Raw genomic sequence first — 27,348 nt, forward strand, 5'->3', positions numbered from 1 at the left:
CAAATCAGCCTGAGCAAAACAAGAGCTGCTGATTCAGACGAAGTCGAGTGAGGATGCCTGTGTGTCGCCTACTCCCGCATCAGGAGGCGTGTGCTGATGACCACTTCTCTGTGAGGGCTCGCGGCGGCCCAGGCCATCTGGGGACCCGCAGTTCGGGATAAGCACCATCCCCGGCACACCAAACAGAGCTGGGTTTATGACTGCTTAAGCCGAGGGGCCTGCCACCTGGCTCGAGAGAGTCGGAGTCAGTATCCCTGCTCGAGTGAAGGCACGTGTCTGTGTGCATGAGTGCACACCTGGCTTTTTGCATCCTGTCCTCCTAACAGAGCCCTGTGGAATTTAAATCCATCCCCATTCCCTGAGCTCTGATGGGTACTGCAGATGCTCCCTGACCCTGGATGTGTAGATGTTCCTTCCAGCCCGGTGGTGTGTGGGTGGGTCTTCTTTCCACCGAGAGGCATTCTGGAACACCGGGCTGCTTTCATCCTGGAGGACCATGGAGGCCTGTGGAAACCCTGGAGAGGGAGCCGTTCATGCTAACGTGGACAGCCATGGTGTTGGGCTTAAGAGTTAGGTTCCTCTTGCACAAGGAGGTGGAGACCTGTGCCCCTGGCAAAGCCTCACACCCCTCCCCATAGACCCCACCCCCACAAACACATACACGCTGAGGCTGAGACAGTCACGGACAGCTTAGGGTCCCTGCCAGATTCTTAGGTTGTCTCTCTCATGGTTGTGACCACTGGTAAAATTTATGTAGCGCTAGTATTGTTTTTAAAGCATTTTACCTACGTCATCTCTAACCTTGGGAGATGGGGACTAATTCTGCAGAGGGCGGTTCGGAGAAGCTAAGTTGCTTTGCCCAGGGCCCCACGTGGGGATTGAGAGCAGTGTTCTCTCTGCCACCGCACCCACCGGGCTTTCTCACCCAACATTGTTGCAGAGCTGGGACCACGATGTGGTAGATGCTTTTTTGCAGGAGGTGTGGGGTGAAAACCTGGATGTGGAGCAGGGTCCACCTGGTGTTCTCTAGCTTTGTTCTTTGCTCGTGCCCTGCCGGGTGTCCCAGTCTGATGCAGTGGAGCCGCTTCCCAGGCCTGCTCTTTCCCCATCTGTAGCTTCAGGGACTGCACTTGGCTCCCCCCTTGCTAAGGAGGTCCTGGACCTGGCCCTGGGCCGTAGCGGTGGATTAGATGTGGCCCTGACCCTTGGGCCTCCCACTCAGGCAGGGCAGGTGCACTTTTCCACCCCGATACAGTTTGGTAAGTGCCTCTGTAGGGGGAGACGCAAGCCCTCGGGGACACAGCTATGTTTCCACAATGGGCCATCACCCAGGCTTGGGCAGGGCCTCAGCCAGCAACTTTGGGGGCCTGAGAACCAAGAGCCTGAGTGCACGTGAGCCGATAAGCTTGTCGGGCTCTACCAGGCTTTTGAAGGAAGTGCTTCGGGGCCTGAAAAATAGCAGGGAACCTGGAGGAAGAGGGAAGGAGGGGCATCGCCTTCTTCTAGAACAGTGATTTAAAAACACAGAAGGGGCTCGGGAAACCCTGGAGGCAGGGACATCAAAAGATGCCTCCGTGGAAGATGTTCGGTCTTTGCAGCGACTGTTCCTGCAGCTTGGGATACGCTGCCAGCCCGCGGTGCCTGAGCCCCAGGAGCGCACCTGCCCACAGCGTCTCGCACGAGGGGCCGCGAGGGGTGCCCAAGAGGAGGCCCAGGAGAGGGCTGGCGCTCACAGGAAGGAAAGAGCAGTAAGGAGCCCCAGAGAGGAGAGAGGGAAAGGGCCTGTGTCTGGGGAGGGGACCCCTTGGAGCCCCGCTGCCCACCCAGCCTCGGGGAGTGGGAAGAAGGCTGGCTCTGTGGTGACTGATCCCCCACTGGGGTATCCGGGGTTGTGGGAAGCCCACATTTTTTCTTCCTCAGGATGGATAGGGCCCGAGGCGGAGCAACTGGGCGGGACACTGGCAGACCTTTCCCTTGGTGTTCTCCAAGCCCCAAATGTAGAAACGTTTGGGCAGGTGATTTTGTGAGCCGTGGGTGAGGCAGTGCCTGATCAGGGCCTCTGGCGCCATTCATGGATGGACTCCCCACCCACATGCACCACTGCCTGGCCCCAGAGCCAGCTCCTGAACAATCCTGCATGCCTTTGCAGACAGGAAGCTCAGAGCCGGGCACTCTGGGCCAACTTCTGCTGCTCTCAGCGGCTCTGCTTGCTTGTCCCTGCTCCCTGGAGGAGGAGGAGGAGTGTTCTGATGTGGCCGCCCCGTGACACGTAGCCCATCGTGAAACCCACTTCCTGGGGTGCACGCCGGGGCTCTTTAGAGGCTGGGAGGAGAGCAAAGGACGGATTTGCTTGAGAGCTCGTTGAAACTCAGGCGGCTTTCGGCGGATGTCAGGCCGCTTGGCAGCTCTCTGCTGAGCAAACGCCGCCTCAGAGCACCCGCTAGGAACCCCTTGCAGAAGGAGGCACGGGTGGAGGAGAAAGAGCTCAGGAGCCTGAGGTAGGGAGGGGCTTCACCTTGGGAGTTTGGCCCTCAGACTGGGAGGGAGCTAAGACCCCGGAGCTGAGGAAGGACGTGCCAGGTGACTCTGCAGAGGGAATATGGGGCCTGGTGGCTGAGGCCCAGGATGCAGGGAGTGGCTCAGTCTTCACTCTCTACTTGTCTGTACTCTTAAGATTATATCCTGGGAACAAGTGTTATTAAGTGAAATCTATACTATACATATTCATATGCACTTTTTTAATTAGTAGCACATGCACACAGAGAGAGACGGGTACCTGACTTTCTCTTTATGTCTGTCTGTGTCCCTTTCATGCCTCTTTCTTCCCCTGACCTCCTGGCCCTCAGGGAGATGCTGGAGCTGGGCCAGCCGCTCTGAGATGTGCCCATTCCCCCCCTGTTAGTGAGGACCTTCGAAGTGGTGGAGCAGAACCAGGGTGGAGACTGGGCAGGCCCCCACAAGCAGTCCTCACCTTGTCCTTACAACACTTTCTGTGGACGGGGAACCCGAGGCTCCAAGTCTGGCCAGTCTCACCAAGGTAGCCCAGCAGGCCCAGGCCTACCTTACCACTAAAGCTCACGCCCTGCTCAGAAAAGGCCGCACGTCCTCCTTGGGGTGTGGATGAGCCCGCAGCTCCGAGTTGGCTGTGGCCTAGCCACGGGGCTCTCCTTCAGAGTGGTCTGTGCTTCCTGGCCTGGAGTCTGGGGAGCAGCTCACGTCCACTCCCAGGAGAGCTCTTCCCATGCTTTCCCTGCCCGGACAGGTGGCCAGCCGGAGCTTGGCAGGTGTGAGCTCCCCACGCCGGAATGTGACACAGCCCTTCTGCCAGGGTCCACCTGCCACAGCCCAGAACCTGAGATAAAGTTAGCTGTGGAAACTAGTGGAAGGAAAAGCTGGTGTGAGCTAAGGGGCTTTCAAAACAGAAAACACTTTAATTGTATTATTATTCCAGGGCTTATATTTACAGTGTGTAAAACTGTATTTGAACAGATGACACCCCCAAGATCATGTCAAGGAGCCTATGTTAACAACTTGAGACAGGACCCATATCTGGTGAGGCTGTTGGCAAAGGGATGTGTCTAAACCCGAGTTTGGGGAGTAGGTGCTTTCAAGACCCCAGGAACCTGTACTCCCGTTTCAGATTATTTCTTCCAAAAAGGGATGTTTGCTGTCAGATAAGCTTGAAACAGTCCCCGTCCCAAAAGGAGCTCCATTACAGGTTGGCAATTTGCAGATTATTGGGATTTCTGATCAACACTTAAGCTCAAATGCATTCTACTTTTACAGCTAAGTGGTGGTTACCTTCCAGCTGAAAGGTTCTTGAGGGGCACTTCCTGCCGCCGAGACATCCTGCCCTTGAGCCCACTCTGCCTCTCCCAGCACCCTCTGCAGTCAGCCACGCCCTCCCGGCTGGCCCCTGGCCCTCGGGTTTGGGGTGTTTGGGGGAAGTTGGGAGTACCTGTTTTCTGTAAACTGCCTCTTTGCTCTGTCCCCTCAGTAAACCAGCTTGCGGCTCACCGTTAGCACCGGAGAGCAGCCTCTTGCTCAGCCCCTCGGTGCCACCCTATTTCATGTCAAACGAGAGAAGGGGCCTTGTTGGCCAGTGACTGTCCCCTGTTGGGAATGAGTGGGACCCTGGGGGTCCTGACCCCACCTTCCAGGCCCCTTGCCACACCCCCAGCAGTTCACCGGGCAGTTGCCCGAGGAGGCCCCGTGCTCGGAGTAGAGCTGGGAGGTGGGTTCTCTGCTCCCCTCGGGCCCCTGCCGCTGTGAGGACACCCCTGAAGGTCTGTCTGCCTTATGGGCCCTTTCAGCGTTTGTAAGCGGTGTATTCGGAAGATGGACCACCACTGTCCCTGGGTCAATAACTGTGTCGGCGAGAACAACCAGAAGTACTTCGTCCTGTTTACAGTAAGTCAGCTTCCCAGGCCTGCCCCACCCTCCATGGAGCAGCGGAGCGCTTCGGTCCTTCGAAAATTCTAGGCACTCGCAGTGTTTTGTGCTGCTGGTTCGGAGTCTTCCCTGGCTGTGTAGGCCTCTGCCTTCCCGCCAGAGTGCTCCTGGGCTCAACAAGTGCCTGTTCCTAAGCCCTCCACTTGAGCATCTAGCAAATTGGCTCAAGTCGATCAGCTCTAAGCAAGGGCTGTGTGCTGGGCTCCCACCTCAAGTGTCCAGTCTAAGTAGCTACAAAAGCCAGTTTTGGTGGTGACTGCAAGCCCTCCCTCAGCTGCAGGTAGGTAGAGATTTAGCAAGAGGCCTGGAAGAGCCCTTGGCAGTCAGCGCCCTGAGTTTTCAAGTGCAGGGAAGCCACCGGCCCAGAACACCCTGGCCCACCTAGAGCCCAGGTCACATCTGGCGACAGGCGCTTGTTCCTTCTTCCACACACTCTCACCTTGGTCCCAGAACCAGGGCGGGAGACCCCTAGGGGAATCCCCAGAGGCCTCGCTGGCTCTCTCCCAGTCAGCCCTCAGCCTAACTGAGTGTTCCAGAATGGGAGGTCCTGAGCATCCCTGTCCCAGGAGCCTGCACCGTCAGAAGGTTCTCACAACAATGGCATCTGCCCTGCTTTCCTGTTTCAGATGTACATAGCTCTCATTTCCTTGCACGCCCTCATCATGGTGGGATTCCACTTTCTGCACTGCTTTGAAGAAGACTGGACAAGTGAGTATGTGCCAGAACTCCACGTTCTGCTCCAAGGGGCAGTGTGTGACCCACGGGGGGCGGGCTCTTGGTTTATGTCATGGTGCCAGTGGCCAACCCCATTTTATTAGATCTGCTGCAAGCCTACAGACTGACCAGGGAAGGGACAGCAGAGGCCCAAATCTCTCTTTATGAAAAAAAGCAGCCCCCTAAAAGTTCCACAGGTTAAAGTAGCGAGTTGGACAGACCTTCTAGCCTAAGCGTGCCCAGGGGAAATGCTCGCCCCGCAAGAAGCACGTCCCAGGGCACGGGAGCCTTGCCAGGGAGAGAACCTTTGTCTCCTTGTCTTTAGGAAGAGGCAATTTAGGGGCGCCTGGGTGGCTCACTTGGTTGAATGCGTCCGACTCTTGATCTCAGGGTCATGAGTTCAAGCCCCACGTTGGGCTCCACGCTGGGTGTGGCGCCTACTTAAAAAAAAAAAAGAAGAGGCACTTTAATCAAAAGTCATTTTATTCCAATCTCACAGAACTCCATTCTGAACTTTTGTTTTCTGTGGGTGTTTTTTAACTGCTTCCTCACCAAGCCACACTGAGATCGCAGAGCAGCTCCTTCCTGCTTTTGTGGAATCCATTTCACGCACAAATGCTGAGGAAGGAACTCCATCCAGGAGACCACACAGACCCTGAGGGAAAAAATAGATGCTGGGAAAACAAACGCAGTTTTATGATTTTAAAGAAGAATAAAAATAAGAGAGAAGAGAAAAAAATTTTAATAGATGCTGGAGGAATTAAGAGAGGCCACGTGCTGAGCGAGATCTCACACACGCACACTCAGTCCGTGAGACAAACATCTTGAGCAGAAGCATCAGATGGGCCTCCTTTTCCGTTGCACCATCTTTCAGAACTTCACTCTTCCCGTACGTACTGTCTTCTTGGGCACCAGCTTGCTGTTCTTGTTCCCCAGAACTGGGGAGGCCATGGGAAGGATGGGATCTCTAGCTCCCAACCTGCCCCCTGCCCGGCCCGGCCTGGCGCCACCTAGGGGAGGAGAACCCCATGAGTCTCAGTCAGCTGGGGCTGCCATGACAAAACACCACAGAACCCCCTCCTGACCTCATGTAACCCTCATCACCTCCCAAAGGCCCCATCTCCAAATAACATCACATGGGGGGTGGGGCTCCCACCTGTGAATTTTGCGGGTGACACAGTTCAGTCGGTGTCACCGTGCCTCCCAGTTTTCGTGACTACTGCAGTTCTGGTACCAGCCAGACAGGGGGAAGGTCAAGCTGCAGAGCTGGGCGGGGCCCCAGCGCTTTCCTGGGTAAACGTTCTGCAAGTGCACACACTCTGCTAGGCCCTGGTGATCCAGTCCAACTCCAGATGTGGCCTTGGCAACTTGGCAGTGGAGTCTGACAAGGATGTTTTATCAACCCTGTCGCCCCCTGCCCCCCACCCGCTGCTGTCGGGTTAACAGACTCAGGCAGTGATGAGTGTGTCCCGGACCGTCTGTGAGGCAGAAGGTCTCGTCTCCGGAGCACAGTTGACAGGGGCCGTGTCATTACCGCTGAGAGCCAGCTAGGGCGCACAGGACTTGGTGAGCAGCGCCTTACTTCAACCTTACGACAAGCCCGCAGGGCAGGAGAGAGGCTCCCACTTAGTGGGTGACAAAAGCTGGGGCTCACAGGGGTCTAGCCGGTCCCCAAGCTCACACGTCGAAGAGGAGGGCCGTGTTTCAAGCGCCAGTCTGGAGCAGGCTCTTCCAGCCCTGCCTCAATGACCCTGGGGCCCAGGGTCCTCCCTGAGGGTTCTTGGTTGTCTGCAGTCAAGATTCCTGATGGAAGAGGCTTGAGGCGGGGGTGCCTTTGGCCGCTAGGCTAGGACAGTCGCCAGAGTGGAAGCCTGAGATTGGCCCAGTGGGACAGCAACTACCATCACTGCTCAGCCGTGGCCGAGCTGTCTCACATCCAGCTTGTGTAAGAAGGGGAAAGGGGTGTCCCCAGGATGAGGGCGCTTTGAGTTGAGGTTTAACAAAGGGTAGAGTGGTAGTTGTACGTTTCCTGAGTCTTGATTCCTGTCTCCCCAACTCCATTCGTAGTCCCCGGGGGCCAGCCCAGGAGGGGAAGGGTCCGTGCAGCTGGGTGAGGATGGAGAGCAGGCCACGGCCCCGGGCTCTGCCTCCTGCCCCAGCCCCGGGGCAGCCCAGGTGGGAAAGGAAGGGGCAAGGCACCTCCACCCAGGGGGCACCAGCCGTGTGTTTGTGCTGGGCCCGGGCCGACCCGTGTGGATGTTCTCATGCGCTCTCAGCCACGCCACCCAGCCGAAGGGAGAACTAATGCTCAGAGAGCCCCAGCCGTGTGCCCACAGTCCTGTGTTACCGGGCACCGCTGCAGGGCTGGTTGTACAGCAGGGAGCCAGAGCCCCAGCCTCCTGGGGCTGCAGGTGTGGGCAAGGCAGACAGCAAGCAAGCACAGGAACAAAACATGATTCCACGGGGTGCGGGACAGGGAAGATGCAGGGGCCACAGATTATTAGTGGGGGCATCCTAGCAAGAGCTTATGGTGGGGAGTCGGCTCCAGGATCCTCACCCTGCTGTGTCTGCCTGACTGTGGAACCCTCGTTCTGCCCACCACCCCACCCAGCGGCCAGGCAGGCCGCTGCCACACCCAGAGCCCACTGAGGCCAGCCCACCCGGGCCCTGCCCGCAAGGAAGCCAGAGGGGAAAGTGTCTGCAAGCATTGTTGAGTTCCGAGGGAAGCGTGAGGAGATAAAGGCATTTGGGGATGAGATGTGGCTCACCTCACCACCTGGACAGTGCTGTCTCCAGGCCCGTTGTGGTGAAGCTCCCGCGACAGAGGCGGCAGGGCATCCCCAGATTCCCTGAGTTCCCAAAGCCCAGGGAAGCCCGGCCCAGCCCGGCCCTCCCGGATCAGACCCCTCCAGCCAGGGCAGTAGGCCTGCACCCTGGGGCAACGAGACATGTGCACCACAAGCCAGGCTGTGACAGGCCCAGGCAGCCATCAGCAGGGGCAGGTGACTGGCCGGGATCAGATCCCTGTCTCCCAGTATCATCCCCATTCCCTCAGGGCCCCCCCCATCTCCCACAGCACCTCGGCTTTTCTCTCCAGTTGGGGGTGCTTCTGATTTAGACTTGGTCCAGACAGAGGCTGCTGGTGCTGAAAACAGAACCACACATCTGGTCAAACCTTGCTACTCTCCGAGGAGGGGCTGGAGGCCTGGGCAGGGACAAGGACTTATCTCGGGTCACACAGCCCCGGCAGCCTGGGCTCAGAGAGAGGCCAGGAGAGCGGACGCAGCTGCTCTGCGCCAGGCAGCTGTCCGGTTGGACTGACCGTCTCAGTGATGCAGACGCTCCGGAGGGGGGCGTTTCCCAGGGGGCTTGTTTCACCCCTAGCTCAGGGCCAAGCCCGGTAGCCATTCTGCCCCCTCATAGACTTTGAATTCTAAAACCCCTGAGTGATCCTCTGGACCTGCCCTTTCCTGTCCCCCAGAAGCAGACAGAGGTGCAGGAATGTCCAGCCTGTGTTGTGCTGTCTTAGGGGAGGAGGTTCCCCCTGGCTTCGTCTTCGTGCCTCGGCCCTGAGGCTTTTCTGGGTCCTTCCATGTGCCAGGCACTGTGCACAGCAGCAGGATACAGACACTGGCCAGGAAAAGAGCAGCAGTTAAGAGGTGTTAGGAGGGGAAGCCCCAGGAGGGGCCTGGCCTGTGGAGAAGGGCTTCCCTGAGGGAGTGCTGGTGCAGCCAGATGTGAGGCAGGATGGTGCCCGCCGAGGCCTGGAGGCCAGGGACACATGGCACCCAGGAGGAACCAGGTCCTGCGGGGCTGGAGGCAGGGCAGGAGCCCTGGGGACATCAAGTGGTGCGCAGCGGGCAGTGGATAGCAGCCCCAAGTCCCACACGACCCTTGTCTTTCAGAGTGCAGTTCCTTCTCACCACCTACCACAGTGATCCTTCTCATCCTGCTGTGCTTTGAGGGGCTGCTCTTTCTCATTTTCACATCTGTGATGTTTGGGACCCAGGTGCACTCCATCTGCACAGATGAAACGGTAAGCGGGCAGCCTGCCCCCTCACCTCCGCTCCTGGGCTTGGGGGAGGACCCAGGGCAGGTGCTGCTGGGAGGGCTGCATGCAGGCCAGACCTGGGAGCCCAGTGACCAAGGCCCAGGTGCGAGGCGTGCAGACCACATCCCTCCGTTTGCAGTGACACTGGATCTTACACACACACACACGCGCGCGCGCGCGCGCACGCGAGTCTTCCCTTGCGGCCGGCACAACAGGTCACACCAGGAATGCGGCCTAGCATATGGGTCTGTTACACACTGTGCTGTGTCAGGCACTCTACTGGGCACAGGGACACCCTTCCCATCTGAGGACTACAGGCCTGGAGAGAGGATGATGGACAAAGGGGGCCTGAATCCAGCTGAAATGGGCAGGTCAACTTCCTGGAGGAGGTGACTCCATGCATAGGTCCAGAGGGCAGAGTCAGGCAACAGCCTGCCTCAAGCATCCCTGAGCTGTGGGCCACAAGCACTCACCTGGCCACTAGGTACTTCTGCTTGGTCCATCTCTGATTCTCGTCTGTTGCCCTTCCCCCCTACCCCAACCCCTACCTCCACCCTACCCACAGCTCCTTCTCTGGGAACTTCGAGGCTGCTGGCTGGGCAGGACTGGAGCCCAATCCCCTGGTGCCATGGCCACCTGTCTGTCTTAAGTGTCCAAAAGTCTCAAGGTGGTCAGTCCATTGCTGTGATGTGGGCCTTTCTTCCTTTTTGGCTCTGGGCTCCAGGTGAGGGGCCCCGGGAGGAAGGGCCAGCACTTAGTTTGGTGTGAGGAGGAGAGGCATGAGGTAGGTCCTGGGCTCTTCTTGGCACTCCTCCTGGCTTCCCAAGGTCCCCCTCAGGTGGCAGGTGGCAGTCATCTAAGGCCCTGTTGGGGCGGCTTTGGGCCTGCTGATTAGTCAGCGTCAGATGGAGGCTCGTAGGGAGACAGATTCCTTGCCACTGCCGCCCAGGCCCCTCTCTGCAGGTGTGAAAAATCCGGGGTTTGGCACTCCCTGACCGCCAAGCCACCATCTTTTGGATCTGTGGGAATTCCCGATGGTTAAGAATGGGGGAGGGGCTCTCAGCAACGTTTTTAATCTTTTATAATAATATCATTGTAAGAGTTTCTGTAAAAATAGTAGCCAACGGTGTAGACCCGGCTGTGTGTCCAACAGTAGGTGTGACCAGCTTCTCTGCCTAAGAGTCACAGGGAACCCAGAGGTGACCGTCCAGCCCACTCTTGCCTGCGGCCAGGTCACACCGGCCGAGGTCTGGGGGAGCCAGACGGAAAACGCACACAGCCCTGGCCCTAGCTGTTCTCTTTCCAGGCCATTCCTAAAGGGAATTGTGTTGGAGAGGAAAGCAGAAAAGAAGGAAGGGCGTGTCTGGGGAAAGCGTGTCTTCCCCTTGGCCTGAGCCCTCCCAGCTCCCTGGCCCTGAACAGAGACTTCAGTTAGGCTGGGCCCTCCGACTCCTCCCGGTTCCTCGTCCTCACCAGAGACCACGGCAGACAGACCCTCAGCCAGGCTCCTGCCAGGCCGCTTCTCTCCTGTTGTCTGAGCAAGGGCATGTCCTCAGGCCCTGCCCGCTGACCGGCTCCATCGGAAGAGGGGAGAAGGCAGGGAACAGGCTCCCTCTCCAGCCTGCTTTTCCTGTGAGACTCAGTGGGGGGAACAGCCCAGGCTCTGGACAACCACCAAGGTGGCCTCTGGCCTCGCTTCTTCCCAGAGGAGCACTGGGAAGACCTTTGCCATGCCCGGGGCTGGCTGTCTGTCTGTCCAGGCAGCCCCTCTAACCTCTGCTAATCCCTTTCCTTCCTCCTCTGTGGTGGCTTCTCCCCTCACCCATGGTCTCTGACTCCTGTTTGACCTTCTCAGGTCTGCCTTGCCCACCCCGCTAAGCTGGGGGCTTCTTGACCTCCCAGGCTGGTGAGACTAACAGTGCCAGAGCGGTCATTTCATTTATTCCTTTTTTTTTTTGTCTGCAAAGTGGTCATAGTTGTGTCAAACTTGAACCTACCCAAATTAAAGGCCAGCATTGGCTGTCACGATCCCGAGCCCCTGACAGCTCTGAGGCTTCTTGCACCAAAGCCTTGCCAGCAGCCCCACACACAGCCAGGCCCAGCCCCAGGCCAGAGCCCAGTCTGTGTAGATGTGGCTCCTTCACTTAGCAAAACACCCCGGATCCACATGCCTGTAGGAATCCTGGCTCAGCGGCCTGTGGATTTGCTCACTTTCCCCTCCCTTCCTAGAGGGACTTGTAAAATATGTGCCCACATACCCCCACTCCCCCCCCCAAAAAAACATGATTTTTTTTCCTTTGACACTTTCTATGAGAGAAACAGAAGAAAAATGTATGATGTAGGTAGCTTTATGGCTTTAAAAGGAAGCATTGACTCCATTCATCTCAAGCTAATGGACATCCCTCCCCCAAAACCACAGCAATAGAGTGCTTGACTGAAAGTATGATTGTTCTTGTTTTCAGGGAATAGAACAATTGAAAAAGGAAGAGAGAAGATGGGCTAAAAAAACAAAGTGGATGAACATGAAAGCCGTTTTTGGCCACCCCTTCTCTCTAGGCTGGGCCAGCCCCTTTGCCACGCCAGACCAAGGGAAGGCAGACCCGTACCAGTATGTGGTCTGAAGGACCCTGACCAGCATTGCCGCCCAGACACACACAGCACAGCACTACCGTCCCATCCGTTCTCATGAATGTTTAAACCGAGAAAAAAAAGCAAACCAACTACTCTAAAACTTTTTTTTTTAACGTCTCAAGTAAAATGGCTGAGCATTGCAGAGAAAAAAAAAAAAGTCCCCATGTTTTATTTTTAAGAGATCATCCTTTCTATTTTTTTGGTGACCGAAGCTGCTCTTCTTTTTTTCCTTTTTTAAAAATCACTTCTCTGGCCTCTGGTTTCCTCTCTGCTGTCTGTCTGGCCTGACTAATGTGGAGGGTGCTGTCTCCGGGCCATGCCCGCCTCTACTAACTGTGGGAGCAGCTGGCTGGCGCGTGGACGGACTGGCCTGGATGCCTGGTGGGGGGTACGTAGGAGAGGCAGGGGGCCGTGACCTCCTGCTGCCCGGGAGGCCGTGGCAGGCGCCCCCGTGGGACTTAAAACGTCACCGAAGACGGATGCTTACCTCGTGTGGCCGCGAGGGGCAGGATCAGGGCCGGAGCCCTAAGAAGGGCCCTTGGCTCCGCGGCCTCATCCCCCAGTGTGGACACGGTTTGCCTCCTTGTACTCAATGGGCTTGGGTGTGTTGAGTGACTTTGGGGGAGGTGGGATCAAAGGGGTCTTATTTGTATTCCGAATCACCAGTTATATTCCTGCTGATTATTTGGAAGAGTGTGAAGGAGCGAAGTTTTTCCAGCTCTAAATGCCTTACACAGTCAAAAGGAGAAAACAGATCATGTGATTTCAGGTTGCCTTTGTCACGGCTGCTTACTCTTAGCACCCCTCCCTGTCGCCCTCCCTGCAAGGTGGCCGGTTAGCGGCGCTAATGCTGAGTGACACAGCCACATCCCCCAGCGCGTCAACCCCCTCCACCCCATTTTGTAAATCTCTAAAGCAGGTTCCCTTTCTGATGTTTTAGACACCTACATGTGCACGTAGCCATGTCTTATCTGTATCTTAACCTGGGAGGCCGGCGTCCCGGCAAGGTCGGCATTATGGCCCCCAGACTTCTGCAAGCTGGTGGATGGCCACCCCGCTCCCGGGAACCGGCCTTGCCCCCCGGAGGCACTTCCCCTGTGAAATCCCCCTTCCAAGAGGAAGGCCGGAAGAGAGTGGGGACATGAGGAGGCCGAGGGACAGGGAGGGCCCAGCCAATGCAGAAGTCACAGAAATCAGAGGACTGACCATCTGTGAATTCGTACATGTGGATTTGGTTTTTTATAAGTGATCACCACAAACCTTTTTTAGCTTGTGCTTGGGGTGGGGTGGGGGATAAGGTTTATGAAACCCAATCCAGGTTAGGGAGGAAGCTCATCGAGCCATGTGATTTTTCCATGAACAGTTAAGTGGAACATGCTGCGTCTTTTCAATTCTGTCCGTGCTTCCACATGGAAACAAAATGCAATAAAATTTTTCCAAAACCTGTTCTCATTGAGCCGTGCTCTCTCCCTGCTGCCTTCAGGGAGAGCCGATCGTCCGGGCCAGGCGTGCTGGCTACGGTAGGGCCTCTGTTCCATGGCTCTTAAAGGATATTTATTTCTGCTCCTCCGCTTGCACGAGATGTCCGCTGTGCTGTTTCTAAGGATACGTTGGCCAACCGCCCTTGACCGAGCCTGCCCACCACCCCCGGCCTCTCGTTTGGCTTCTGCCGCCTGAATCCCAGGTTACACCTTCCCATCTGCAGAGTTTGCTGGAGCGCCCGGCACGGGGGAGAGACCGTTTCCCTCTGCGCACCCAGCAGAAAGCAGCGTCGAGCCAGAGGAAGGCGCTGGAAACCTCCACAGGCCGTTCCAGCACTTTGAGGAGCTCCTCCTCATCCCTCCCGTGTCACCAGAGAACTCCACGGCCATCCCCAAGGCAGTGGACCCCGGCTTGCCTCTGCTGTGCTCTTGATGCCCTAAGTCAAGGCTGAGGTCTGAAGCGGGTTTGTTTTTTGTTTGTTTGTTTGTTTTTAATCTAGTGTTTAAATCTAGTTTATAGCATTTGTTTCCCATGGGCTCCCTTTTTTTTTTTCCTTTTTAACGGTTACTGAGGTGTGTGAAGAAGTGTGGCTGTGACTTAGAGCGGTCTTGAGGGCTCTGGCCCGCTCCCGCCACTCCCTTGGGAGGCGGCGCTGCATCTGGTCCTCCTTCCCCGGGGAATGTTTTTGCGTATTGGGATGCCCTCCAAAGACTCCATCTTCAAGGCACTTTTTAAAAATTTTTTTTAATTTTTTTAAAAGATTTTATTTATTTACTTGCCAGAGAGACAGCGAGAGAGGGAACACAAGCAGGGGGAGTGGGAGAGGGAGAAGCAGGCTTCCCGCGGAGCAGGGAGCCCGATGCGGGGGCTCGATCCCAGGACCCTGGGATCATGACCTGAGCCGAAGGCAGACGCTTTACGACTGAGCCACCCAGGCGCCCAAGGCACTTTTTTTTTTTAAAGTGACCCAGGTTGGTTCTTTTTCCCATGGAATGTCTGAGAAGTGCAGTAGATAGTGCTGAAAACATACTGATTTTATTTTTTTAGAGTCCTAAACCTAGAAATTCATCCTTTAAATCTGAGCGTCCTGTGCATATCCTTCCCAGAGAACAAGGCTGCTTTCCACATCCTGTACGAGGGACAGGGAGGGCTTCTACGAGCCTTTCAGCCAGAGGGAAATGCTGCCCTCGGAAGAGAGGAAAACCCCGGGTTCCCTGTGGTTTTTCTCGCTCGCTTTCATCAAAGCGGGAGACGTTTTGCCGGGAGCTCAGTGACTAGGGATGGGGCTGTGGAGTGATCGGCCCGCAACCTGGCATCCCCACAGGAAGAAACGGGCATCCCTGAGCATCCCCGCAGTCTTCCCAGACAGCTGAGGACAGAGGACATGTCTCCACACAAAGGCGGCCCCGGCTTTTGGCTCCGGCACAGGCGCTCCGACAGTGCTGGGTGGTGCGCGCTGGGCATTGAGCCCATGGCAGCCGTGGTCTTTCAGGGCCTGGGCCCTGGAGCGTGGCAGGGAAAGACAAAGAGGAAGGTGACGTGGCGAGCTGGATTAGGTGACTCCTTCCCGCCTGGCGACCTCAGGCGTGTGCTCCTAGCAACTGAGCTGAACATGCATAGGCCTCCATCCAGGCCGATCTCCGCCTCTGGGCCCGGGCTTGGTGACCTCGTGCCCACAAAGTCAGTTTGGGGAGCGATGCGTGTGTCACACCGTTTCTTCCGTGGAATACTTCATCTCAGAAGAACCAAAGCGAGACACCTGGAATGACCAGTTCTTTCTCATTCAGGCTCGGCTGCCGAGAAAGTTACGAGCCACCTTCCTGCTGCAGGGATCTGTTGGCTGAGGGGGACTAAGAACTGTTTCTGAACCAGCTGTGGGAGGTGGGCATCACCCAGAAACCGGAGGCTTCCGGAGGCCGCGTTGGGCTCCCCCAGCCAGGCTAATGGGCCTTAAGTTCCTCTCTTCTCAGGGCTTGTAAGTGCAATAGCCCCAAGGGTGAGCCACCCACCTGAGCCAGGGGTCTCAACATAGAAGGGGCCCTTAAATACCAAAGAAATGGGAAAAGAGGAAGATCTTGCTAGAATCCCTCCCAAGGATCTTCTTGCTGGTGGGGCCCGGAGGCCGTGTGTTTCCGAGTGTGGTCCCCAGACCAGCAGCGTCAGCATCACCTAGGCACTTGTTAGAAATGCCCGTTCTCAGGCCCCGCCCCAGACCTACCGGACCGGAAATCCAGCAGTCTGGATCGAACGGCCCTCCAAGAGACTGACACGCGCTCAAGTCCGAGAGTCCCTGTGGGGCGTGCAGGGGTCCCCCGGAGGTGGTCGGTCCCTGATGCCTGCCAACGATACGGTCCCGTGCGGTGCTGGGTGGGGTGGGCTGACCGGGAGACCGTCTCCCCCTTACCACCCACAGCCTCTCCAGCAAATGATTCTGAGCAAACAAGAAAAGCCTGTTGGTTTGACGGGGAGCGAAACTGTTAGTCTGGCCGGCAGTCCTGCACATTTCATCTGTCCACCTGGGTTCTGCACCGAGGGGTTCAGTGGACATAAAGCCTTCACAGTGACACGGAAACCAGTTGCTGGCCAGTCTGCCGTCCCCAAGTGGAGACTTCATCCCCCCACCCTCTCCCCCAGGAAACAAGTCCTCGGTGGCAGGACTGCCGTGAGGACCCTAGCAAATCGGAGTCGCCCCCAGGGGTCCACCCGCGCACACGGGAGCCAAGGAGGAGTGTTTGCAGAAGTCCCTGGGGGAAGCACATGTCCTGATCTGTGGACGTAAGGATGCCCCGAATCTCTCTGCTGCTGAGCTTACATAGCTTGGTGACCGGGCATTTAGCCCCTGGCCCCACCCAGTCTCTGGTTCAAGGCCCTGCTCAGCGACATCCTTCGAGTGTGACTTTGGACCGTCGCTGACTTAAGCCTCTGTGATCTGCTTTAAGCCTCCGTGATCTCCCCTGTCAAACCAGGGAGGCCATGTAAATCACAAGGTCAAGGTGAGGACTGAATGAGAGTCGTGACCGGAACTGTGAGGATGGCGTCCGGCACCCGGTGTGGCTTCAGTAAACGCTAGCGCTGCTAGACCTCTGCTCTTCAAACCACGGTCACAAGGTTCATGATCTGTGAGACCAGTTTGTTGGTGTGCAGCGGCCTTTTTAAAAAATAAATAAATAAAAATGGGTTACAGTTGTGGACTAAGTATCGTTTCGTGAAACTCGGGGGTGGGGGGGGGCGGTGCCGGGTTGCCCAGAAAAGTATTGTCCAAGTTGTGGGTTGAAGAAGGACGTGAAACTACAGATGAAGAGACAGTGATCTCTGGCCATCGAAGGAGGAGGGACGTGGCGCGGGCAGCAGCGTTGCCAACTTTCTCCGTCTGATGACGGTGAGGGGGGCGTACAGTGAGCTCTGGCTCCGTGGGTCTCAGCTGAGTCCTTACAAAGCCTGTGCTTGGGTCTCTGCCTCCCTCAGGAGCCTTAGGCCTGGTCCGTTCATCCTGGGGACTCTGTTGGGTCCCGCAGCTTACAGCTCATGTGTCATCCTGGCAGAGGGGGCCCCCGAAGCCCCCAGCCACACCCTCCCTACAAGAGATGTTGGCTCCGGCCGCTGCCCCCTACCCAGGAATCAACCATTCTTGTTCTCCTGGGCCTGAAGTGGGTATACTGCTGCGTCTGCAGACCTCCAGCTGAAGAACTTTCCCTTCAGCACGCCTGTAAATCCACACAAAAGTCAAACTTGAGTCCTACCAGGAGAAAGAAACCCCGCTGGCTCCTCCTGACCCCTGGCTCTTTCAGACCTCTCTTAGGCCTCAGATGCGTTTGGAATATTTTCTTCTGTCCCGACTCAGAGTTGACCTGGATGTTTGTCCACTTACCTGCTCAGGAACTTCATCTGGTGGATGGGCTGGGCTCTGATCTGGAATGTTCTTACGAGCTTGGTGAAGAGGTTGAGTGTCATCCCAGAGTGCTTGCCACGAAACACAGTCATCCTGTGGGCTCTTATGCTTCCTCTCCCTCTCTGGCTTTTTCCTCTGCCTTGGTGGTCAGCACAGGTAGAGTAAGAATTTGTAGGAGGATTGAAAACGCCTTGGGCAAAAGGAAGACACTGGTTCTCGCCCCGGTTCCGACGACCAACAGGACAAGTTTTGGCCACTCAGACCCTCTGTTTTCCCCTCTGCCAAGTGTCAGTACCAACACCCACCTCCTGTCAGGGTGGTTGTGAGGATCCCACAGTCATGGCTTTGAGTCAGTGTGGATACAGTCTATCTGCCATTTCTGGATGTCCCCTCTGTCGCCTGCCCTGCCTCCTGATGTCCCAGCTTCCCTGAAATCGTGTTTCAAATGCCTCTCTTGACAGGCTGCAAAGGATTGCCCGGGAAGGGAACACAGCATCCCCCAAAGCAAGACCCCTCAGGTGGCCCCTGCAGCTTCTGCTAAGTAGGGAGGCCTGGCGAGGGGCCGGTCCATGAGCAGCACAGCATCCCAGGCTCTTGACCTACGCGAGGCTCCCTCAGAAGAGTTGCCAGCAAGGTCCATTTTCTGAAACAGCTCTTCTCTTCTGATTATGACAGTAACACCCGCTCGCTGGTGAAAGCTTGCAACATGTGGGAAGTCCACAGAAATAGATACGAACCACCTCAGACCCCATCATCCCCAAAGGTAACACAGGTCCCATGACATCAGGTGCAACTAACCTGGCTTTCTTTTCTTGTCACCAGTGGACGGGATTTTCCAATGTGACGCAGAACTGTATCAACACCATTGTTTCATGGCTGTGTCGTGTTTCACTTTGTCGAATCGCAGACTTAGCCATCTTTATGGGCATTTCGAGTGTTTCCAGCTTGTCACATTGTTACTCAGTGTTCAAGATTCTGTTGCTCACATCTTTGTGTCTCCGATTATTTTTTTAACCTTTTATTGTGGGGACGTAATTTCCGGCTTACAAGAAAGTGGCAAAAACAGCTCAAAGAGCTCCTGTACATCTTTCCCTCAGTCTTTCCAAAGGGAGCCATTTTATATAACCACAATACAAATACAAAAACCGGGAACGGTATCGATTGAGACCCTTAACGGATCTACATGCTTCATTCGGATTTCTCCAGGTGCCCCCACTGAGACCCTTGTCTGTCCCATTGCATCGCTTGTCATGTGTGTGTGGTCTGCTCCAATCCGCGACGCTCCTGTCTGTCTTTCATGAACTTGACCCCCCTTTTTAAAAAAACTGAGATGAAATTCACATAACATAAAGCCAACCGCTTTAGTGTGTGGCACTTCATTGGCATTGAGTATACTCATAATGCCGCACAACCATCACTTCTGTCTGGTTCCAAAGCATTTTCATCAGACTTTGACCCTTTTGAAGATTAGAGGCTAGGTATCCGGTAGAATATCCTTCGATTTGCGTCTAATGTTTTCTCGCAATTAAATCAAGATTATGCGTTTGGGGCAAGAAAGTCACGGAGGCGATGTTACCTTTGATCCGGTTAAGGTGATACCTGCAAAGTTCCCTCCCTGGTTTGCCCTTTGTCATTAGTATCTTCCAAGGAGATACCTTGAGATCAGATTCTTTAAACGACAATTTTTTTCAAGAGCCGAGAAACTTTAATCTCTGAGATGGAGTGGGAAGAGAGAGTTCTGGAGAAGAACTGGCCCAGAGGATGGGGCAGGTCTCAGTCTGTGTGTGTGCCTCAGTTTCTCTTTCTGCATAACAGAAGGGATCATACCAGTTATGTGAGTCTCTTGTGTGGCAAAGAAGAGAACCCAGAATGAGGTCCTCAGAGGTCGTTCTGAGGTGGAATGAGTCGTGTGAATGAGCAGTGCCCGTGCCTGGCAAACCCCAGCAATTTCCCTTGGCTTCTGGAAGAGGCGGAGAAGGCAGAGGCCCCGGTGGGGCTGAAAGCCTTTGTGGAGGGTGCTGTGGCCTGGAGAGCTGACCTGGCTGCACCTTTAACTCCTACGGGCTTCTCCCCTCCCCAACCCCCACACCCTCTTTCTGGGGCCTGGCAGCTGAGTCGCAGCCGACCGATGCCCCGCGGCAGGTGAGTGGGCAGCTTGGGAGCAGTCGCAGGGCGCGCCTGCCGCCCGAGCCGGGCCTCCCCACAGCGAGCCTGTACGCCCCCCGGCTGCCCGCCGCATGCACACAGTCTGCTTCCTCGGCCCCCGTGTTCGTGCCCCGCGCTCTCCCCTTACTGCCCGCACCCCTTCTTCATGCTGAGTCGGCTGCACCTGCTGGGGGGGGCGGGGCGGGGCCCAGAATCCCCAGGGAGGACTCATCTTCTTAGTGCTCTCAGGGCCAGTGCCATGTTACTCCTCGGCCCTGGGCGCCTCGGCAGCCTGGCCTGACCTAGCGAGGCTGGGGGGACCCCGGCCCCTGCTTGCTGTGCCGCTCCCCACTGCCCCCCCCACCCCGCTCGTGCCCCACTGACCTGGCCCCGGGTGGGCCGTGTCCCGGCCGCCCCCCTCACCCCCCGCTGACCGTCTGTATCCCGTTGACCCTCCAGGGCATCGAGCGCCTCAAACGAAAGCACCAGCCCAGGGAGCGCAGGGGCAGCTGGAGGTCGGTGAAAGAGACCTTTGGTGGGGACTTCTCCCCGAACTGGCTCAACCCCTTCTCCGGACCGTGCGACCCAAAGCCTCTCCGGGACAGGGACTGGGTGCGGCAGGCGGCCTCGCTGTCCGACACGGACAACACGGAGACCACGGAGGAGCAGTCGGAGGAGAGGAAGGACGAGGCCTCTGTGGAGGTGACAGATGAGTGAAGCCGCCGTGGGGGGAGAGCCACACACTGCAAAGCTACTGGCGACCTGGATGCAGGCGTCGTGGCCCCGGCGTGGCTGTGACGCGCCGCCCCGCACCCCTGCCCCCCTGCCGCTCCCCGCGGGCCGCTCACGGCCACTGCCATCCCCCTGTACCCCCTCCTCCTCTCCCCAGGTTGGGCCAGGTTTTGGGGGGCGGGACCAGAGGGTGACAGGGGGATGAGAGACTCTCAGAGGCCATCCAAGAAGAGTCTGCCCAGAGCGGGATTGGGTGTCCTTCCGAGACGGGGCGTCCCCGCACCTGGCACAGCCTCGCCAGCAAAGGAAGCTCTGATCGGGGCAGAAAAGAACTTGCCTTTGGCTTTTCTTGGGATGTCTGTCTTCTCTTGGGAAGGTTGGGCCCTGGCTCCTGGCTTTGGAGAACGATGGCCATGATGTGAGGACGGAAGGACAGAGCAGGGCTGGCCTTGGGGACCTGGGGTGGGATGCTGACATCAGGACAGACCAGCCCCGAAAGGTTGCAGGATCCCGGCTGTTCCCCAGAGAGGCCCCCCCACCCCACCCCGAGCTTGTCTAAACCAGAAGGGCATGGCTGCCACAGCGACCTGCGCCAGCTCAGGCTTGGTGTGAGGAGGACCCCATACCGGGCTAGACACACACATACGTGCGGGCCGTGCCCAGGTCAGGACGGTAACTGTGTCACAACAGCGGCTCCAAAACTCAGTCCCCATTCCGTTGCACAGACACTAGAATCGTCGCTGAGGTGGACAGCTTGGAGCCGTCCAGAGGTGGGGTCGGCGAGAGGACCTGTGTAGATGGGGACCCTCTGGCCTCCCCCGGAAAGCTTAATTCACTTGCCCTCTGGACAGAGTCGCACACGGGCATGAACTGCCCAGAAATCTGTCCGGCCTGTGTTTTAAGCCACTTCTCACGAGATAGGGACCATTTTGTCTGGGAAGATGGGTGGTGGCCAGGGACTGCAGACCGATGAACCAGGAAGACAGACGGACAGACAGACACACACACACACACAGCCCACACTCTACCAGGATGAGCCTGATTGAACCCCAGCGTTACCTACTCAGAGGGGCCGGTGTTCCCAGAGCCGCCCGCCCTAGTCCCGGTGCAGAGCCCTGGGAGGACATCCCACGAGCGTGGCAGGGCTCTAGAGCCACCAGGCCGCAGGCCTATCTTCCTGATCCGTATCAGCTTTAGTATTTATTCATGACGATGGCCCGAGCCCTGGTCGGCTCTGAAGGCTGTTCCCTCGCAGTCTGGGCAGGCGAGGCCTCCAGCCGCTCTGGGAGAGCCGTTCCGATCACCGAGAACTGATCTTTGCTGTCCTAACCCGGGAGGCAGCCCCCGGGCCACCGGCACGGCCGACTGTATACCAAATACTCCACGCCGCAGAGAAAAGCAATGCCCCCCCTGGAGCCCCGGAGGAGGCAGCCGTTAGACTATGGGAAGGGGGTCCCCCGGTCACCGCTGGCAATGTCAGGCCCGTGGTCACAGGGGTGCTGAGGCTCCGGCAGCCCCCCAAGCCAGCTCTGAGTGCCCGGCGGCTTCGGGAGGCCTGTGACCTGCGGTCAGACCCCGTTCGGGGGGCCCAGGCGGGGCCACGCGGGTGCTGACCCCTCCAACCCCGAGCTTCCTGTCCTCACTGTCCTCCTGTCACCACCGACGTGGTGGCCTTCCCTCCGCGGCGGCTGTCGAGAGCCTAACACCGTGCTTGCCTCAAACTGACAGGATCGGAGCTGTTGTCAAAACGCCCAGGGCCACAGGGAGGGAGCCTGGGCGCAAACCCCCGCCTCGTGCTCTGAATAAAAAGCTCTTTGCTTGACCTCGGTGGCTGGAATCTCCTCTCTTCAGCAGGAGATCCCAGGCCGGGCCCCTGGGCAGCAGTGTCCTTCCTCCTAGTCACCTCGAGGACACCTCTACGAAAGTCTCTTTTCTCCATTTCCCGCGTAGGAGACAAGTGAGCCTCACACACAGGCAGGAGCTGCGGGTGGATAGTCACTCACCAAACCTCTCTGGGTCATCTCCCGGGGGCGGGGGGTGGTGGTGGTATTTCCAGCAGAAGGAAAACTCACCTTTCATGCAATGAGCATTTATTGAACACCTACTGTATGCCAGGGAGGTGGGCACTGGGAGCAAGAGTGCCCAGCACTGAGGGGTTTTGACTTCAGAAGCCAGGCCACTGCCCCTGAATGTCATGCACATTACTCCCAAAATAACTCCCATTCAACACAGGCCTCTGCCAGAGGGGATCCACTGGGTCTACAGCCTTTGAGAAGGCCCCCCCCCAGCCCCAGCGTCCTGAGTAGGGCCCAATAAAGAAGCCCTACCCCTCAAGAGAGGCCTTGACCTGGGAAGTTCAGAGGATCAGATGGCTCCCCAAGGGCCCACGTGATCCCCAGCACAAGATACTGGAAGAAGCTTGTTCGAAGAAAAAAAAAAAAATGACCCAGGGGACCACACAGTCCTCTTGAAGCAGCTGGAATTTAATTAAAAGCGTATTGATCATTTGAGCAAGTCTCTGGAGGACAGAACAAGAAGGAAGAGCTTCGGTTCACAAAGCAGGGCTCTCAGTTGGCACGAGGAGGCGCCTCCTCCCAGGAAGATGACCTCCCCCCACCCCCCCCGGAACAGACCCCTGCTCAAGGGAGTGGGGAGCTGCTGGCCGTGGGGTCTCCTCCCCTACACCTGCCCAGGACTGCTGAGCATGGGAAGCCGTCCCTCCTGAGCTGGACCAGCCTTTACCCTGCGGCAGCCTCTGTCCCCTGCCAGAGCCCATCTCCAGGCCTAGGGGGTCTCGGGGTGGGTTCCTGTACAGGCCCCTGGCCTTGTGCCCGTGGGGGCCACCAGTGCTGGTGAGATGAGGTGGTGGGCAAGGCGGGAGGCTTCAAGGGAGGTGCCCCTTGGGGTGTCTTCATTACGCCAAAGGCCAGGAAGGGGCACCCTTGTTTAAAACGCTCCTTCTCCTGGGCTGGTCCAAGTCAAAATCCCCTTGGCTGATATCCTTCTGTGCCCTGGGGTGGAGGCCCCCAGGGCCCCAAAGGCAGCTTCATTCCTGGGGAGTAGTGGGTGGGGAGGACGGAGGGGTGCTGGGGTACACGGTGCTTGCTTGGCAGTAAGAGGGCTGGAGTGGAGGACATGGACCTGAAGATCCAGCAAATTCACAAACCGGCCGAAAGCCCCATCCCCAGCGGTTCCCTCCCTGCACAGGGAGGCACGTGGCCCTTACCGAAATGCAGATGCCCCTAGGGGCCAGGGCGCCAGCCTAGGACTCTGCATTTTCACGCAGAGTAAATTCTGATTCGGGGGCAGAGGACCCGGGGCCACATTTTGAAAAATACTGAAAGTCAGGAGCAGTGGACACCTGCCTACAACTTGGATCAGCCTCTGAAAGGTTGGAGAATCCCCAAAGTGGAGCCTTAGGGCCAAGGAAGGTCTGGAGACTGGGCTTCTGCTAGAAAATTCCTGGGAGAGAGAGGTGGGGCAGGGGCCGGGTCCTGCCAGACAGATTCTCTGGTCTCGTCCATCTCACGCAGCTGGATGTCCATTCGGAGGTTCTTCTGATGTCATGCTCTGAATCACAGACGGTCTCGCTGCATGCTGGGTGCCCCATGCTCTCGGGCACAGGAACGATGCCAGGTGGGGCGAGCAGTGACTGGGGGGCCTTTCCCCGTCCACAGGCACAGGCCATGTCCCTCTGGGAGCTCCATGACCCAATTCCGGGCGAGCACGCCACGCTTGTCCTGAACGTTTGTCTGACACACATTTGGGGGGTGGGCATCCGTGCCACCCCCAGGGGAACGAGGTGTTGGCCGCCCAGCTCAGCCTGTCCACACACCCCCAAAGCCCCCCCGCCCCCCAGAGCATTGCAGAACACATGGGGGCCACGGCCTGTCTGGACAGGCAGGGTGCCCAGAAGGGCCAGTGCACGTACCCACATGTGGCCTGGGACAGATGCCCACCTGTCTGCCTCAGTTTCCTCCTCTGTGAAGTGGTGATCATTACAGCACCTACCTCCCTTTGGGGTTGTTTTGCAGATGACATGTTGATGCCTGTTGGGGCATCTTCTGTTTTGAAATTAGTTGAGAGTGGCCTGCATCTCTCTCAACCTCCGATGAGCCCTGGCTGGACAATTCTTCCACTTTATTGAAACCAGAGAAAGGGCAAAGCCATTAAGTTCCTCTTTCTTTTTTTTTTTTTAAGATTTTATTTGTTTGTTTGTTTGCTTGTTTATTTTTTTGCGAGAGAGAGAGAGTGAGAAAGTTCATGAGCTGGGGGAGAGGCTGATGGAGAAGGAGAGGCAGATACCCCTCTGAGCAGGGAGCCCAATGCGGGCTCCATCCCAGGAACCTGGGATCATGACCTGAGCCAAAGGCAGACACTTAACCGACTGAGCCACCCAGGCGCCCCCAATAAGTTCCTCTTTTAAAGCATTTACAACAGTGCTTGAAGCATAGTAAGTTCTATATAAATCATGTAAAAATAAATTAGCAAAGGGCCCTAATTTAGACTTTTGATGTAATCTCTAAAAAAGGCCGTACAGGCAGGTGCGGGATAAAGATGACACTTGTCACAAATCTCTGAACCACATGCCTCCCCCTCCTGGCCGGCACACGAACGTTCACAAACCCCATCGGGCCTGGTGAAAAGCACAGTCACACTCCCAACTGTTTCCTGAATATCAAAGCTCTCAGTTTGCTAAATTGGGGTTTTACAATATGCCATGAGTTCCGAAGCCTGTTTTGGAGGTTGTTGGGTTTTAATTTACAAGGAGTCTCAAAAGACAGTGTGGCCTGGGCCTCTAGCAACCTCTCAGTTGGCGTGGCTGGATGACACTTTCCACCTCTCTAGTCAGAGGGAGCAAAGGCTGGGGCGCCTGGGTGGCTCAGTCGGTTAAGCGTCTGCCTTCGGCTCGGGTCATGGTGCCAGGGTCCTGGGATCGAGCCCCGCATCGGGCTCCCTGCTCGGTGTGGAGTCGACTCCTCCCTCTCCCTCTGCTCCTCCCCCTCGCTCGTGCTCTCTCTGTGTCTCTCTCAAATAAATAATCTAAAAAAAAAAAAGGAGCAAAGACCACCCCCACGCTCTCGAGCGGCCAGAAGGAATGCAAATATCTAGAAGAGAGACAGGCGAAGGGTCTGGCTAAAGAGGGACGCACACACCATCTGAACTCTGAGCCCCCTCCTCTCTGCTCTAGGCTGCAGGTGTCCTCCTGCCCTGCCTCGTGGCCCCGGCCTGTTTGCACTTGTGCCTTCGTGACCCATGCTGACTATAGAGCAATTTGGGGAAGGGCAGGTAGAGGAATGCTGAGCCCCAGGGATACTCACACTTGCAAAAATCACAATAGGAGATTCTAGTTCCTGTGGAACAAAGCAAATTCCTCTTCAGGTGTGCTGGGCAGCCTCTCGGATGGGCCCCAGTGACACCCACCTCCTGCCTTGTGGAACCCCCTCTCCTAGAGGGCGGGCCGGACCTGGTGACTCGCTTCTAAAAAACAGTGCAAGGGGGGCGCCTGGGGAGCTCAGTCGTTAAGCGTCTGCCTTCGGCTCAGGTCAAGATCCCAGGGTCCTGGGATCGGGTCCCGTATCGGGCTCCCTGCTCCACGGGAAGCGTGCTTCTCCCTCTCCCACTCCCCTGCTTGTGTTCCTGCCCTCGCTGTCTCTCTCTCTGTCAAATAAATAAATAAATCTTAAAAAAAAAAAAAAAAAAAACAGTGCAGGAAAAGCGCTGCAATATCACTTCTGAGATTAGGTTACCAGGAGCCTGCGGCCTCCGCCCTGGGTGACGTCACTGCAGTCCCTACCAGCTCTCGGAGCCCCTTTTGGTTTATTTTTTTATTTTTTAAGGTTTTGTTTGTTTATTTGAGAGAGAGAGCATGGGTGGGGGTGGGTAGGGGGAGAGGGGCAGAGGGAGAGGGAGAAGCAGACTCCCCACAGAGCAGGGAGCCCGACACAGGGCTCGATCACAGGACCCAGACATCATGACCTGAGCTGAAGGCAGGAAACTTAACTGACTGAACCACCCAGGCGCCCCTCGGAGGCCCTTTTTAAAATCATTGGTTCGGGGCATCTGGCCGGCTCAGTTGGCAGAGCATGTGACTCCTGATCTCAGGGTTGTGAGTTCGAGCCCACATGGGGTGTAGAGGTTACTTAAAAATAAAATCTTAAAAAAGAAAACCATTGATTAGGTTATGTCCTGACCTCCAGGGACTCCCTGTTGCTCCTGGAATCAAATCCAACCCCTTCCTGCTGCCTGCATAGGGCCCTGGGGTGGGGGTGGGGGGCGTCTCCAGCCCGCCCACCCTCCCCTCACATCTCCCGGGAACAACCAGGTCTCTGGTCCTCAGAGGACACCACTGGGCAGCCGGCGTTGCCACCAGAAATCCAGAAATCCCTGGGGGCCCTTGCGCTCACTGCAGCCCCAACCAGGACCCCTGCCCTCGGGTCTGCCTGGGCCAGGGGGGTCTCCCAGGGAAGGCCCCCCGCCCTAGCTGATTCAGCACCACCTGACCTGCTGCTGTCTCTCCCGCCGGGCGACCCTCGGGCTTCGGTCTCTTCAGCGCACGAGTCCTTGTCTGACATTATCCTGTACGCTTGTTGGCTCACTGTCCCGCTCCCTCCCTTAGAAGAGGCAGGTGTAGGAGAGCGGGGGACAGCCTTACATCCGCGTTCCCAGAGCCCGGGGCGGGGGGGGGGGGGGGGTGCGCCGAGGCAGTAGGCAGACAGCAGGTATTTGCTGAGTGAGTGATACAAGGTTACGTATTAGGTGCTCAGTAAATATTTATGGGAGGAATGCGCCCGCACCCAGGGACACTATACAGTCCCTCAAATCAGGGGCACTGAGGTCCTGGTCCTCTGGGCTGAGCAGGGGGCCCCCAGCACGGCACACAGTAGGTGCTTATTTCATCATGGCCGAAGGGAACGGAGACTCTCCCGACTGTAGTCTCCACCCGCACATTTGAGGAGACTCTACACCTCCCTCGGGGAAGGAGTGAAAGGAGCTCTCTGCCAGGCAGGGGCAAAATATAGCCTCTTGTAAAGATCTATTTTTAAAACTCAAACACAACATTAAAGCAGCAAGAGCATCCCCATTATCCCGCTGCCTGTCACACAATCGATTTTTCTGTCTCTTTCGCTGATGGTACTTGCACACATGTATTTACCTAACCGTGAGCCGTGGATGGGCCATTTCCTATTATCTTTGCATCTGAAGTGGGGTATTTTTTTTTTTAAAGATTTTTATTTATTTGACAGAGAGA

At 56.8% G+C, this 27,348-nt stretch overlaps 1 protein-coding gene across 3 annotated transcripts in view; it reads left to right on the top strand.

Moving 5' to 3' along the window:
• The window catches only part of ZDHHC3 (zDHHC palmitoyltransferase 3), a 55,813-nt gene extending 33,914 nt beyond the window's left edge, over positions 1-21,899 (top strand). For 2 of the 3 annotated variants that reach the window (XM_028126871.1, XM_028126870.1), the window contains 4 exons: positions 4,314-4,410; positions 5,079-5,160; positions 9,072-9,202; positions 19,824-21,899. In XM_028126871.1, the coding sequence (XP_027982672.1) occupies positions 4,314-4,410; positions 5,079-5,160; positions 9,072-9,202; positions 19,824-20,081 (568 nt within the window). In that variant the 3' untranslated portion in view covers positions 20,082-21,899. Of the gene's footprint in view, positions 1-4,313; positions 4,411-5,078; positions 5,161-9,071; positions 9,203-11,679; positions 13,297-19,823 lie in introns of those variants that run through there. The other variant, XM_028086961.1, reaches the window with a different exon arrangement.
• Positions 21,900-27,348: the final 5,449 nt, after the last annotated feature.

Source organism: Eumetopias jubatus, unplaced genomic scaffold (genome assembly GCF_037043125.1).
Source record: "Eumetopias jubatus isolate StellerSeaLion01/CBP00866 unplaced genomic scaffold, mEumJub1_p1.0 scaffold_1, whole genome shotgun sequence".
Taxonomy (NCBI): Eukaryota; Metazoa; Chordata; class Mammalia; order Carnivora; family Otariidae; genus Eumetopias; species Eumetopias jubatus.